This window comes from Hypanus sabinus, chromosome 11 (assembly GCF_030144855.1).
Source record: "Hypanus sabinus isolate sHypSab1 chromosome 11, sHypSab1.hap1, whole genome shotgun sequence".
Classification (NCBI taxonomy): domain Eukaryota; kingdom Metazoa; phylum Chordata; class Chondrichthyes; order Myliobatiformes; family Dasyatidae; genus Hypanus; species Hypanus sabinus.
The window spans coordinates 13,351,405-13,367,379 of record NC_082716.1 but is presented as its reverse complement, the minus strand read 5'-3'; the positions used below and the strand labels follow the sequence as shown (position 1 = coordinate 13,367,379).

The 15,975-nt window shown below is 42.2% G+C and overlaps 1 protein-coding gene across 3 annotated transcripts in view; it reads right to left on the bottom strand.

Annotated features, from left to right (window-relative positions):
* Window positions 1-317: 317 nt before the first annotated feature.
* The window catches only part of pigk (phosphatidylinositol glycan anchor biosynthesis, class K), a 151,683-nt gene continuing 136,025 nt past the window's right edge, over window positions 318-15,975 (bottom strand). For all 3 annotated transcript variants that reach the window (XM_059983807.1, XM_059983808.1, XM_059983809.1), the window contains one exon: window positions 318-2,678. In XM_059983807.1, coding sequence (XP_059839790.1) covers window positions 2,562-2,678 — 117 coding nt within the window. In that variant the 3' untranslated portion in view covers window positions 318-2,561. The remainder of the gene's footprint in view (window positions 2,679-15,975) is intronic.

The following is a 15,975-nucleotide window of genomic DNA, read 5'->3' as shown; positions in this document are numbered from 1 at the left end:
CTTCAGTGAGCACACCAAAGATTTTTTAATGCAGATTTATTGTCACATGGATTACTAGCTCGCAGTAGCTGAGAGACCACAAAACCATGGTTCAAAGGTCAAGGAGACAGCAATTCAAACTGGTTCAACCCACAAAATGTTGGAGAAAGACAACATCTACAGAGGGAAATGACCAGTCAACATTCAGGTTGAGACCCTGTATCAGCAGTAGAAGGAAAGAGGGGAATAGCCAGCATAAAATGGTGGATGGATGTGGAGGAGGGTAGCAAGAGCTGGCTGTTGATGGGTCAATCCAGGACCTGGGAGGATGATATGCAGGTGAGGTGGGGGTGGGGGTGGAGAGAGTGAGAATGATGTAAGAAGCTGATAGGTAAAAGGTGGACGTGAGAACGGGATGAAGAAGATGGAATAGAAACATAGAAAATAGGTGCAGGAGTAGGCCATTCAGCCCTTTGAGCCTGCACCGCCATTTAGTATGATCGTGGCTGATCATCCAACTCAGAACCCTGTACCTGCTTTCTCTCCATACCCCCGATCCCTTTAGCCACAAGGGCCATATCTAACTTCCTCTTAAATATAGGAGTATTTAATATAGAATCTGATAGGAGAGTACAGTGGACCATGGAGGTGGGGAGAACAGCAAAGGGGATCGCGATAGCAGGGGAGGAGAAAGAGAGAGGGTGATGGGGGTGGGTAGGATTGGGAAAGAAAAAGTGGAGAGAGATTAGTTCCCAAATCTGCCAATAAGCAGTGAGTGGATCATTCACACATACGCCTGGTCCATCATACTGTCAGTCTCCACTGACCTGTACCTTATATTTACCCACCATAGCTTTATGATTCTTCTTATCCTTGCATAAGAATCTCTCAGTGCTTTTAGTTTTGCAAATTGGACTTGAAAGCTTATCTGCCCAGTTGCATTTACTTGTCCAGAATACTAATCATACCACCTCCAAATAATCAATCTCCTTTACATTTAATAATCTGACTCTAACCAAGGCCCACTCAGAAACAAAAGTTATAAATTGGTTTTGTGAAAGGGAATTTTTAAATTCTCTGAGCTCAAGGCCAGAGAGGACAAGTAACCAGAAACGGTAAAAAAATACACATCAGTGCAACAATTTTTCTTCATTTGATTGCTGCTCTGAAAATCCACACACCGTCAAAAATACTTTGATCCCAACATGGTGTAGCTATTCTTGACAAGTGAGAAAATGTTTCCTCGCATTGGGATTTTTTGTGAATAACTGACAAATGGAGAGTAGGCAGAAAGTAAGGAGTGGAAATAGGGAAAATGGCTTTTATTCAGAGAGCTTTTGGAGCATGAGCTTTACGGCCACAGGAACAGATGAGTGACAGAACATTGTGCCTTCTGAAAGAATTTAAAATGGAGGAATATGCAGAACATATTCAGATTCGATGGGAAAAAAAAATCCCTCTGAACTTTAGTGAGCAGCACCAAAGATTTTTTTATACAGATCTACTGTCACACGATTTGTCCTCTTTTTCATATTTGATGTTTGTTGGTTGTGTGTGTGTGTGTGTGTGTGTGTGTGTGCGTGCGTGCGTACGTGCATATTCTTTTGTGTTTTATTGTTTTCCTGTGGGTGCCAGCAAGTAAGCGAACCTCAGGGTTGTATAAGGTATACATACTTTGATAATATATTTACTTTGAAATTTGAATTACTAGCTTGTATTTGTCCAGATACTACAAAGGCCAAAGAGGCAGCAATTCCAACTGGTTTAACACCATTATTTGGAAACAGTGTTATTTTGGTCAGATTAGTTTTCATTCGTTTTGTCAAAATCTTCACATGACGACCCCATGGCCTGCACCTAGCCTGTAAACCAAGGGATTCCTTGACATCAATGACTCCAAGTGCAGACTAGACGACCACTTTGCCGGGCACCTGTGTTCCCTCTGTCTGCGACGTTCATCGCGAGCTCCCATTTGGAAGCCATTTTAATTCCCCTTCCCAATATTCCTGCATTGACTGCCTGTCCTTGGCTTCCTACAATGGCAGGGTGAGTGCAAGTACAGACTGGAGAGCAACACCTCACATTCTGCCTGGGTATTCTACAATATATGATATTGCACTTACTGTTTACCTGCACCGCCATTTCTCTGTAACTGTTACACTTTATTTGGCATTGTTATATACAAAATTTATTTTCAGAACCAAATTGTAATTAACTTATATTCAAAGCTCCCCCTCCTCCTTTTGTCATAATCCTGAGGAAACTAATAGAGCAGTTGTGATGTTCTCATACTGACTCCCTGTACTTCCCAACAAGACCACACAACCCAAATCCAGACATACCTTGACTTAAGGGAGACTCTCTGCTCTGTGTTTCAGCCAGAAATTCTCAGCCCATCTACAATCCATGAGTTCAGTTTTGCCCTGACCTTAAATGGGATGAGCAAATGTACCGTCATTCTCACCACTTCCTCAGTCTTTCACCACCCCAAACAAAACAAAATCACCAGTGGATTTAATTAGAAATAATTTACAGCAGGTGCACTGAGGAACCCAGCCCTCATTGCCACTCAGTAATGCCTCTCAAAATATATGTTTGAGGTGCTTGAGTCCATAGCTTTTGAAGAAGACCAATAGGATCAGTGTCCACAGGCCCAGGATGAACCCGTCCGGAGGGTGCCAGTCTTTCCGCTTCGGTTTCTACAAAACAACACAAATAATCACAATCAAAACACTGGAAATCTGAATTAAAGACACAAAATTCTACAACCCCCCCGGAAGTTCTCTCTTGTCGCCCTCCTATCAGGTAGAAGATAAAAAAGTTTGAAAACCGGTACCATCAGGTTCAAAAACAGCTTCTATCCCACTGTTCCAAGACTCTTGAGTGGACCTCTTGAATGATAAAGATGAACGGTTGATCTCACAACCTCATCATGGGCCTTGGACTGTAGTTTCTCTGTAACACTACATTCTGTATTCTGTTATTGCTTTATCCTCTTGGCATGATAGCATAGTAACTAGTGCAACTCTTTGCAGCACCAATGATCAGGGTTCAATTCCTGCCATTGTCTGTAAGGAGTTTGCACCTTCTCCTTGTGACTGCCTGGGTTTCCTCTGGGTGCTCCAGTTTTCTCCCGCATTCAAAAGACGTACAGGTTAGGGTTAGTAAGTTGTGGTTGTGCTATGTTTGTGTTGGAAGCCAGGTGACACTTGCGGGCTGACCCCAGCACATAAATGGACTGTGCTTGTTGTCGATGCAAACAACGCATTTCACTGTACGTTTCAATGTTTTGATATACATGTGACAAAGCTAATCTTTAAGATCTTTAACTTTTAACAGATTTTTAGGCAGACATAAGAAAGGATTCAATGATGTTTTTGGAGCTCCTTGAAAAATTGTAACATTCCCATTAATTCCTGGGAACAGAGAAGGAACTTTCAGGATGGTTTTTAGAACCTCGAGTCCACACATCAATAACTCAAGGGCCAAAGGCCAAACCTGTGTTTGGCATCATGGGGTGAAGTTTGAAGTTGGAGACCCGACGTCTGAGAGTCTGAAAATCTGGGGCCAAGGACTGAAGGCCTAGAGGCGGCCTGTCTTGGGATTGGAGAGCTATCTGGGTGTTTGAGTGGGGGGGAAAGTGGCTTGTTTTGCTGTCGTTGTGCTGCTTTGTTATTGTTACTGCTTACATTGTTTTGTTGAACATTGTGGACATGCTTTGTTGGCGCCAAAATGTGTGGTGATCAATGTTCCTTTTAATTTGTAATGGCCAGTGTGTGCAAAAGTCTTGTGCTGTGCAATTTTTTTTTTTGCCCAGTGACAGCAACATGTGCATACTGAATAATTTCTTCAATAAAAACTGTATAAATAAGGCAGTTCTAAAATCTGTACACAAATCATTGCAAATTCCATGTTGTCAACACTATCTGCATCAGAAACCGGAACAGGAAATATAATTGTGTACAATCGTGAAATATACTTAACATACCAATGAGGTAGAGGGTGACAACCTTTTGTGCTCAGTTTGAAATCCTTTGTGCACTCGTAGCAAAAGATGTGTGCACATGCACAGGTGCACACCTTAGAGGGAACATGGCTGGCAGTAATTGCAAACTGCCCTCAACACATCCTCAAAAGTTTTCAGACGTTAAGGAAATCTCTGAAGTTAGGTGCATGTTGTCTAGAGGGACACTGTATGCATGCTAAGCTGGTGCTGAAATCTTTGGTGTGAGTGACACTTGCGGCTGCTCCCTGCACATTCCTGTAACACAACTGACACATTTCACATGTGAATCTACTAGTGTAAGTGCTGGAGTGTGTACACTGCCTCATAACCCTTCATCAGGACTGGAAAAGGAAGGGCTAAGAAGCCAGAATTCTTTTCTAACTCTCTTTTTCCTTTCCTCCTCCTGACCAGTCTAACAAACACTAATTCATTTCTCAGAAAAATTACACTGTCAAGTTTGTTCATTGCGTTAAAAGCAGTGTATAATTGTATGCTGTTATTGCAGTAATATCCCTGTGTAGAGCTATAATCATTTTATCAATGCAACTGTTGTGCTTAATATCACTAAAGTCATTTTCTAGATTCAAGATTGTTTATTGTCTTTTTCAGTAAAGAAGAAAGAAATGATCGTTACTCCGGATCTGATGCAGCATAAAAAACACAATAAGCATAAAGAGCACAATAAAAAAAACACAATAAATACAAATGTAAAGGCAATCTTATAAAACAATGTACAAGTAACTGTTGTATACATAGACTGATTGTATGTACATAAAGTGATGCTGGTGATGTGTTTCATAAACACAAGAAAATCTGCAGATGTTGTAAATCCAAAGCAACACACACAAAATGCTGGAGGAACTCAGCAGGTCAGGCAACGTCCTTGGAAAAGAGTGAAGAGTCAACATTTTGGGCAGAGCCCCATCAGCAGGACTCATGATGAAGGGTCTCGGCACAAAACGCTAACTGTTTACTCTTTTCCATAGACGCTGCTTGACCCGCTGAGTTCCTCCAGCATTTTGTGTCTGGTGACGTGAACATAGTGGTAATAGGGTGGGTGAATCGATGGTGATGTTGATCAGATTCAGTGCTTGGGGAAAGTCTGGTGATCCTGGTGCGGTTGCTATGTAGCCTCCTCCCTGATGAGAGTCAAGGTTGTTTTCATATCCCGTGCATTACAGAGTTTTAAAATAAAACAGTTCTGGTGTGAAGCAGGGCAGAAGTTAGACTGTTTTATCCATGGGATGTCAGAATAGTTCAGCCAGTGAAAGCAGCAGGCCAGCACAAACTGTTTAAACAGACAGCATCATTCTCATTTGAGTCCAATCTACTCTGTAAGGAGCTAGCTGCGACATGCAGTTCAACCACATCTAGGATATGGTTGCCTTGCAAAATACCGGGAGCTTGTTGAGGGACACAGAATTTGATTTTCCCTAATGTTTCCAATAATCAAAATAAATTCATAAAAAAAATATACAAAAATAAACCAAGCAATATCTTTTCATTCATACATTCATAGTCAATGGTTTCAGTATTACTCTGTTCGAATTCCTTAAAGCCAATTGGTCCCATGTGGCCCCAAAATGCATTTCAAATTCTGTTACGGGATTAAATTAAACTTCAACATCAATTATCCAGCAGGAGGCACCCACTCTGTTTGCCACACTTCACACTTCAAGAACTTTTGAAAATAGTGCCGTTATGTGAAGGGATGGTGTGTGTGTGGGGGGGGGGGGGGGGTGCGGCAGACAAGGGGAAGGAAATCAGAAATCAGAGCCCATTAATATTCCGTCAGAATAACCAGTCTCAAACAGTAATCTATATTTATGTAACTGCCGCATTCAAAATCTTCCAATTAGCATGCCAGTCCATTGCACAAGTTACTTTGCACTTCTCATCATCCACTTTGTCCCATCAATCACTCTATTTATTAGCAGCAGATGTGCTCTCCCCAATAAGTGCCACCCAACCTCACTAACAAATTGCCACTACTCTTGGACTTTTTATTGGTAAGCACCTTCTTACGGCACAGCCCAACTAGTCCTGAAGAAAGGTCTCAGACTGAACTATCGACTGCTTATTCCTCTCCATAGATGCTGCCTGACTTGCTGTGTTCCTCCAGCAATCTGTGTGTGTTAGTCTAACTGGCACCCTTTTACCCAACCCAGTCTCGTGGAAAGACACAAGCATTATTAGAACATAGAACATACAGCACAGTACAACCCCTTTGGCAATCAATGTCACGCTAATTCTTTTACCTCTCCGCTATTGAGGATAACTTCAAAATGCGATGCCTCAAAGAGGCAGCATTCATCATTAAGGACACCCCCACCACTCCCTCATTAGTACCATCAGGGAGGAGATACAGGAACCTGAAGACCCACATTCAACATTATTTTCCCTCCACCATCAGGACTCTGAATGGCCCATGAACCTTTGAACACTATCTCAGTATTTTGCTCTTTTTATATTTCTTATTGTAACAAAGTAAGTTTTTAAATGTACTGATGCCACAAAACAACAAACTTCACGATGTATGTCAGTGATAATAAACCCGATTCTGATAATGTACCTGGAATAGCATCACACAATGAATAGCATCAGATCCAGTTGAAGCTCTTAATACCCAAGTAAGACAGGTAGACAGATATGCAATTCTGTGCAAAGTCCTAGGCACATGAAAAGAAAATCTGTAAAGTGAAGATATTTCAAAAAAATGAGATGAAAAGTTTCTAAATATCAAAAAAATACTATAAAGAGCAGTAATAACTACCCTTTGTCTTTAAAACTGCATCAATTCTCTTAGGTACACCGTCATGTAGTTTTATAAACAAAAATGGCTGGTAGGTTGTTCCAAGCCTCTTAGAGAACGTACCACAGTTCTGCAGACTTTGGCTGTCTCACTTGCTTCTGTGTCTCCATGTAATCCCAGACAGCCTCGATGCTGTTGAGACCAGGGCTCTGTGGAGGCCATACTGTCTGAAACCATATAAAAGATCTAGCGTGCCTAAGACTTTTGCACAGGACTGTATACGTGTGTGCACCGAATAATTGTCTTTACTTGAATGGAAGTAAATGCAACAGCAAAGCAAAATGCTGGGAAATTGAAAGGAAACATAAACTGTTCAGCCAGTCAAGCAGCAAACATGGAGAGAGTGAGGAGAAACATTTCGGTTCAATGCTGGGTCATTTGCCCTCTCCATAGGTCCTGCAAGCTCAGCTGAGCATTTACATATCTTCTAAACTAAATTGGAAAAGACATCAGCTGTTGCTCAGTAACACTATCCACAAGACAGAAGGTTCAAGGAGATTTGAACACAACCTTCAGATGGCTGTTCAGTAGAGCAATGAGGTAATGTTGAAATCTAGAATTTTTTTTATGTTGAAACACAATATCTAGTTCTCATGGGTTCGCACAACAGATGCAAAAGATCTATTGCATTATGTCAAACTACTTTTAAGTTCTGCCAGTTTCTCTGTCACATTTGATGAGACTTTTCCCACAGACTCCTCTGAAATGTCTTCCTTGTTCCTCAACCACAGTTCTCTCTCTGATCTCATGGACAGAGCCTCTGACTGCATCTTATCTGTTTTCCACATTTCTTCTCTTACCCTCTCTCCTCCTGGGTCGAGTAAGAAAAGAGCTCCTCTAGTCCTCCTCTTCGAATCCACCAGAGGACATTCCAATTCTCCTTTGCATTTGTTTCAGATTCCAACACTTGACACAAACTCCATTCCTAATTTCAGTATTTTGAAGAGATCACTGTCTTGTCAACCTCCTCCTCCACCTGTCTGTCCCCACCATCCTATGGAGGTACTTCCCCATGCAACTGCAGGAGATGCAAACGCCAACCCTCTTTCTTCCTTTTGCAACTTTCACTGCACTGCACAAGGTGTTCACAACACGACCTCAGTGGCTTCCTCCACTGTTACATGTCCCAAATGCAACACCTTCTCTTCCACCAGGGCATCTTTCCAGATTCAGCGGTGAATTCTACAACTTTAGGTAACTCGTTTGTTCTTTCTGGCTGTTTCCGAACATGCCATTTCTGCCAGACATCCATTTGTGATTTCTCTCTAAACTGTTATAATCAGGATTGCCAGGCACTTCTCACAGCCTGCAGTAACACAGATGTCCTTTTCCCCAGGGTTGAAATGTCAATACTAGTGGGGAAATATTCATGATGAGAAAGAGAAAGTTTACAGGAGATTTATGAGGCAGGTTTTGCTCTTTTACACAGAGAGTGGTGGGTGCCGGGGAAGCAGTAGAAGCAGATACAATGTTAACATTTAAGAGGTGTTTTGACAGGGACATGAAGAAGCAGGGAATAGAGACCATGTGGTTCATGATGGGATTAGTTTGCATTGGCACCCTCAGGCCAATGGCACAGACATCATGGGACAAATGGCTTGTTCCTTGTTCCTGTGCTGTACTGTTCCATCAACATCTAGAGAAACTAGAGAAGGGGCAGTGTTGGATCTTCTGTTAGGGAATGAAATAGGTCAGGTGACGGAGGTGTGTTGGGGAGCACTTCGGGTCCAGTGATCACAATGCCATTAGTTTCAATATAATTATGGAGAAGGATAGGACTGGACCCAGGGTTGAGATTTTTGATTGGAGAAAGGCTAACTCTGAGGAGATGCGAAAGGATTTAGAAGGAATGGATTGGGACAATTTGTTTTATGGGAAGGATGTAATAGAGAAATGGTGGTCATTTAAAGGTGAAATTTTGAGGGTACAGAATCCTTATGTTCCTGTTAGGTTGAAAGGAAAGGTTAAAAGTTTGAGAGAGCCATGGTTTTCAAGGGATATTGGAAACTTGGTCAGGAAAGAGAGAGATATCTACAATAAATATAGGCAGCATGGAGTAAATGAGGTGCTCGAGGAATATAAAGAATGTAAAAAGGATCTTAAGAAAGAAATAAGAAAAGTTTAAAGAAGATACGAGGTTGCTTTGGCGAGTAAGGTGAAAATAAATCCAAAGGGTTTCTACAGTTATATTAATAGCAAAAGGATAGTGAGGGATAAAATTGGTCCCTCACAAAATCAGAGTGGACAGCTATGTCTGGAGCCGAAAGAGATGGGGGAGATTTTGAACAATTTCCTGACAAGATATTCCCTATGACCTTGAGGGAAGTTCGTGTAGAAATAGCAGGGGCTCTGACAGAAATATTTCAAATGTCATTAGAAACGGGGATGGTGCCAGAGGATTGGCATATTGCTCATGTGGTTCCATTGTTTAAAAAGGGTTCTAAGAGTAAACCTAACAATTATAGGCCTGCCAGTTTGACATCAGTGGTGGGTAAATTAATGGAAAGTATTCTTAGAGATGGTATATATAATTATCTGGATAGACAGGGTCTGATTAGAAACAGTCAACATGGATTTGTGTGTGGAAGGTCATGTTTGACAAATCTTATTTAAATTTTTGAAGAGGTTACGAGGAAAGCTGACGAGGGTAAAGCAGTGGATGTTGTCTATACGGACTTCAGTAAGGCCTTTGACAAGGTTCTGCACGGAAGGTTAGTTAGGAAGGTTCAATCTTTAGGTGTTAATATTGAGTAGTAAAATGGATTCAACAGTGGCTGGATGGGAGATGCCAGAGAGTGGTGGTGGATAATTGTTTGTCAGGTTGGAAGCCGGTGACTAGTGGTGTGCCTCAGGGATCAGTACTGGGTCCAATGTTGTTTGTCATATACATTAATGATCTGGATGATGGGGTGGTAAATTGGATTAGTAAGTATGCAGATGATACTAAGGTAGGTGGAGTGGTGGATAATGAAGTAGGTTTTCAAAGTTTGCAGAGAGATTTAGGCCAGTTAGAAGAGTGGGCTGAATGATGGCAAATGGAGTTTGGGTTGGTTTGAGTACCTAAGAAACCACTGATCTCCTGGGATTTTCATGCACAGCAGTTTCTGAAGTTTGCAGAGAATGGTACAAAAAACAAAAAGCATCCAGTGAGTGGCAGTTCTGTGAGCAAGAAAGGTTCGATAATGAGAAAGGGTCAGAGGAGAATGGCCAGGCTAGTTCATGCAACAGTAACTTAAATAACCACAGGTTACAACAGAGGTGTGCGGAAGAGCATCTCTGAATGCACAACGCACCGAACCTTGAAGTGGATGGGTTTCAGCAGCAGAATACCACGAACCTACATTCAGTAGCCACTTTAGGAGGTACTTAACCAGAATCAGAATGAGGTTTAATAATATCGGCATATGTTGTGAAATTTGTGGCAGCAGTATAATGCAATACATATTGAAAAAAAGAACATGAATTACAGTTTTTCAGAATTTGCTGCACATTCTGTGGAATCCTCCGCAACCAAACAAACTTCAGTGAGCTTGAGAGGATTCCTCTGAATACTGGCCCCTCAAACTGCATCTCCCTTCAATTTCCCCTCACCATGTCCCACTCTGCATTTGCAAGAACACAAACGTGTCTCATTTGTTTGCTCAGCAGGTCTAGGTCTTATTGCTTCCAAGAAATAAATCAAAAATGACTCAAACAGCAGGAATCCGGCCCAGTTTTCCAATCAATTGTGTTTGGATTTGTCAACGAATGAAAACAACATAATTATACAAAAGGACCTGCATACAGAAGCTCAGCTGTCTGGGAGTATATTTTCCTTTAATTCTCAGCACATTTCTTTTTAACTATCATGAGTTGCTTAGCTGCCTACAACTGACTGCCACTTCAAAGTGCATTTAGAATTAACCCTATTGGCAAGATACTGGCCTCACAAAGGCCAAACAAGGCAGAAATAGCAGATTTCCCTCCCTGAAGGACTCATGAACCAATTTACACAATCCAATAGCTCTACAGCCACATACACACTTCAATGCAGTTCAAAGCTAAAGCAGTCAATTAGGAAAACAGGACAGTTCCTGTGTGGGTCAGCTCCCCCCACCATCCAGGACGTCTACAAGAGGTTATCTCAGAGGAAGGTGACGTCCCCCATCATCTAGGCCATGCTCTCTTGCAACTGCTATCTGGAAGAAAATACAAGAACCTTCCGTCCCACACCACCAGGTTTAGGAACAATTATTACCATATAACCATCAGCTCCTGAACCATTGTGGATAACTTTACTCACCATATCTCTGAACTGATTCCACAACTTACAGGCTCACTTTCACGGATACTACAACTCATGTTCTCAGCATTATTTATTTTATTATTGCACAATTTGTCTTCTTTTGCACTTTGGTCATTTTCAGTCTTTATGTATAGTTTTTCATAAGTTCTATTGTATTTCTTTGTTTTCTGTAAATGTTTGCAAGAAACTGAATCTCAAAACAGTATATGGTAATATATACTGCACATAATTATTACTTTGACATTGATTACCAGGAATCTCCACCATCTGGGCCACAATCTCTTCTCATTGCATCTCAAGTCATCAGGAAGGAAGTACATATAACCATATAACAATTACAGCATGGAAACAGGCTATCTCGGCCCTTCTAGTCCATGCCGAACGCTTACTCTCACCTAGTCCCATCTACCTGCACTCAGCCCGTAACCCTCCATTCCTTTCCTGTCCATATACCTATCCAATTTATTTTTAAATGACAAAATTGAACCTGTCTCTACCACTTCTACTGGATGCTCGTTCCACACAGCTACCACTCTCTGAGTAAAGAAGTTACCCCTCGCGTTACCCCTAAACTTTTGCCTCTTAACTCTCAACTCAGGGGCCTGAAGACCAACACCTCAAGGTTAAAAAAAAAGATTTTTCCCATCAGGTTCTTGAACCAAACTGAAAAGCCCCAACACTTATGATTAGCTTTGCTTGTCACATTTTTTTTCTTTGAAACATACAGTGAAATGCATAGTTTTGCATCAATGACCAAGAATTGGGAGAGGGATTTGGTTCAGCTGGGAAAATGGGCTGAAAAATGGCAGATGGAATCTAATAACGAGAAGTGTGAGATGTTGCACTTTGGGAGGACTAACCAGCATAGATCATACACAGTGAATAGTAGAGCAATGAGGAGTGTGGTACAACAAACGATCTGGGAATACAGGTCCATAACTTGTTGAAAGCAGTGTCACAGGTAGATAAGGTTGTAAAGAAAGCTTTTTGCACATTGGCCTTCATAAATCAAAGAACTGAGTACAGGGGATAGGATGTTATGCTGAAGTTGTATAAGACTTTGGTGAGGCTTAATTTGGAGCTTAGTGTGCAGTTTTGGTCACCTACCAACAGGAAAGATGCAAATAAGGTTAAAAGAGTACAGGAAAAAATTACAGGGATGTTGCTAGGTCTGGAGGACCTGAGTTATAAGGAAAGATTGAAAAGGTTAGGACTTTATTCCTTAGAGTGCAGAAGATTGAAAGATTTGATAGAGGTATACAATATATGAGGGGTACAGTTAGGGTAAATGCAAGCAGGCTTTTTCCATCTAGGTTGGGTGGGACTACAACTAGAGGTCATGGGCTAAGGGTGAAATGTGCAAAGTTTATGGGGAACATGAGGAGAAACTTCTTCACCCAGAGGGCTGTGAGAGTGTGGAATGAGCTACCGGCACAAGTGGTACATGTGAGCTTGATGTCAATGTTTAAGCAAAATTTGGATAGGTACTTAGATAGTAGGAGTATGGAGGGCTGTGTTGGCGCATGGCCAAGTGGTTAAGGCATTTGTCTAGTTATCTGGAGGTCGCTAGTTCGAGACCGAGCTGAGGCTTGCGTGTGTGTCCTTGAGCAAGGCACTTAACCATACATTGCTCTGCGACGACACTGGTGACAAACTGTATGGGTCCTAATGCCCTTCCCTTGCCCTTCAACATTTGTGGCGTGGAGAGGGGAGACTTGCAGCTTGGGCAACTGCTGGTCTTTCATAAAAACGTTGCCCAGGCTTACACTCTGGAAACTTTCCAAGGTGCAAATCCATGGTCTATCGAGACTAACGGAGGCCTACCTATGGAGGGCTATAGTACCGGTGCAGATCAATGTGAGTAGGCAGATTAAATGGTTTCAGCATGGCCTTGATGGGCCAGTGGACTTGCTTCTGTGTTGTACTTTTCTATGATTCTGTGACTGAACTGGGGGCACTCTGCAAGTGTCCCCACGCTTCCAGCAACATAGCCTGCCCACAGCACACTAACCTTCATCATAATCGTTCATCTGGGAACTGGAGCATCTGGAGGAAACCTACACAGATACAGTGAGATTGTACAAATTCCTTCAAAACAGTGGCAGGAATCAAACCTCAATCAGTGATCGATGGCACTGTAAAGCGATTGCGATGACTACTACATTACCATGCTGCTCACTACCTCGAACTACATTTCTTTCTCTCTGTCCCTCTCTCTCTCTCAATTACACTAGTGTCATTTTTTTTGTTTATTTTTGCACACGTAGAATTAATATTATTTGAAGTTAATGTTAACATGTTTGCCCTCATTTTATAATGTACTACAGTATGCCATTGCTACAAAAAGCAGATTTTATGACACCTATACCCTGTGCATGTATGACTACAACACTTCGCCGAGGATTATCATCCTGTCATGGTGGTGAGGCTTGTGAATTCCTGAGAGTAATGCCGTCTGGAGTTTAGCTCCTGGAAGGGTCATCCATGGTGGTAAGGTCAAGGGGGACAAAGAATGATCCACCAAGACCTCATCAGTGAAGATGACAGAAGATGATGACACATCACAACAGCAGTGACGGTGGAGGAAAGCTGAAGTAGTGAAGGGTGCATAGTCGTCCTGTATGCCACATACTGGACCATCACCCTGATCTGTCAAGGACCACGTGGAGGCTGCATCAGCTTCCCCATATTAAACAAGTCACGCCTTCTCCATTAAGGGAACAACCCATTGGGGAACATCATAGTCCACTGACATGATCGCACTACTCCAACTATGACAATGAAGCTGACCTTTACACAAATTTGAAAGAGGATTTGAGTGCTAGAATAGACTCCTTGATCTCACTGCTTCCAGTAAGGAGTTTGTACGTTCTTTCCATGACCACATGGGTTTCCTCCCACATTTCAAAGACTCTTTGAAATTGGTTGGTGGTTGGTAGTTAATTGGTCATCGTAAGTTGTCCCATGATTAGGCGAGGATTAAAATCGGAGGATTGCTGGGCAGTGCCACTCAAAGGCCCAGAACGACTTATTCCGTGCTGTATCTCAATGAAATAAAATTAAAAATCCTATTATACGCAGCCCGAGTGAGGAAAGATATACAGGTACTTGCCAAAGAGGGAGCGTGGCAAAGGTTCAACACCAGATGGATTATTGAACTGTAGGGCCATCAAAGAGAGCTGAGAAAAATGAGTGATATAAGAGACAACAGAATCAGAAACTGATTTATTACCACCGACATATGACACAAAATTTGCTGTTTGCTGGAACCTTGAGCAATAAACAATGTTCTGGAGGAACTCAGCAGATCCAGCAGCACCTGTCAGGACCTTGATGCAGGGTATCATTTCAAAACATTATCAATCCCTTTCCCCAACACAGCTATTGTTTGAACCACTAAAGATTAAAAAGATTAGCTTCATTTGTCACATGTACATCAAAACACTGAAACATACAGTGACATGTGTCCTTTGCGTCAATTACTAACACAGTCCAAGGATGAGCTGGGGACAGCCCGTAAGTGTCGCCATGGTTCCAAAGCCAACATAGCATGCCCACAAGTTACAAACCTTGACCCTTACATCTTTTGGGATGTGGGAAAAAACTGAAGCACCCAGAGACCACAGGAAAAACAAAGAAACTCCTTACAGACAGCAGTGGGAACTGAGCCTGATCATAATCACTGGCATTGTACAGCACTGCACTAACTGCTACGCTATCATGCCACCCTATTGTGCTACTGTGACATTACATTCCTCAGATTCACATTCAGGTGCCTTTATTTATCACATGTCCTATTACGCTACTGGCATTTAGGGCAGCAATAAAGGCAACCCATCTCTGTCTGTCAGTGTTCAGGGTTTCCTCTTTGTTTTCACTACTGTCAACCATGAAAGTCCCAGGTGCAGACTCAGATATAGGATTCTTCATTGCTGTTTCTGTAACTATTTAGTTTTACCAGTCAGGGTTGTTAGCCCTGAGCTGAATCCCCAAACCTGGAGGACCAGTGGATCAATCTTAGTCTGGCCTCTACCCTTTCACCTGTTTGACATGAGTGACCCTACCAAGGGCCAAAGCATGAAGTCCTGACTCCAGCCAGCATAGCTCTCTGGATCATTGAGGCACACAAGCCTCCAAACCAAGATGAGGTTGTGGTCCTCTTCGATGATGTAAAGTGCATCTAATTTACAGTGAAATATTTATTTGCATTAACAACCAACACAACTTAAGGATGTGTATGTCGCAGCCTGCAAGCATCGCCACATGTTCCTGTGCCAGCATAGCGTGTCCACCATGTTTGCACAACACCCAAGCAACGAAAACAAAAACAGAACAATAGTAACACAACAATAATAGTAAAGCCCTTTTTCTACCAATCCATGCACAGTCACACAGACAGTCCTCTAACCCCAGGACAGGCTGTCTCTGGACCCACAGACATCGGACCGTTGACTTTTCCAGCAGACTTGCTGACCCATGGCTCTGGCTATCAGGTCTCAGCTTCCAGACTTCCTACCAACCTTTAGGCATTGATTGTCGGTATCAACCCAGCACTCGCCAACGACGGCGAATGAGGACCGCAAACTCCAGTCTCGCCAACTCGCATACCTAGATGTTCACCAGCACCAGGCGCTTCATTGGTAGAATAAGAAATAATCTAATTGAAACATACAAAATTCTCATAGAGCTTGGCAAGGTAGATAAGGAGATGATAACTCCCCTCACTGGGGTGTCTACAGTGAGGGAATCAAAAATAAAAGGTCAGCTGTAGAGGACAGAGATTAGAAGAAATTCCTTCACCTAGAGAATAATGATCCTCTGTAACTCTCAACCCAAAGCTTCCCAAGAGAAAGATTAACCGATTTTTAGATATTTTAGAAATTGAAGGAGTTG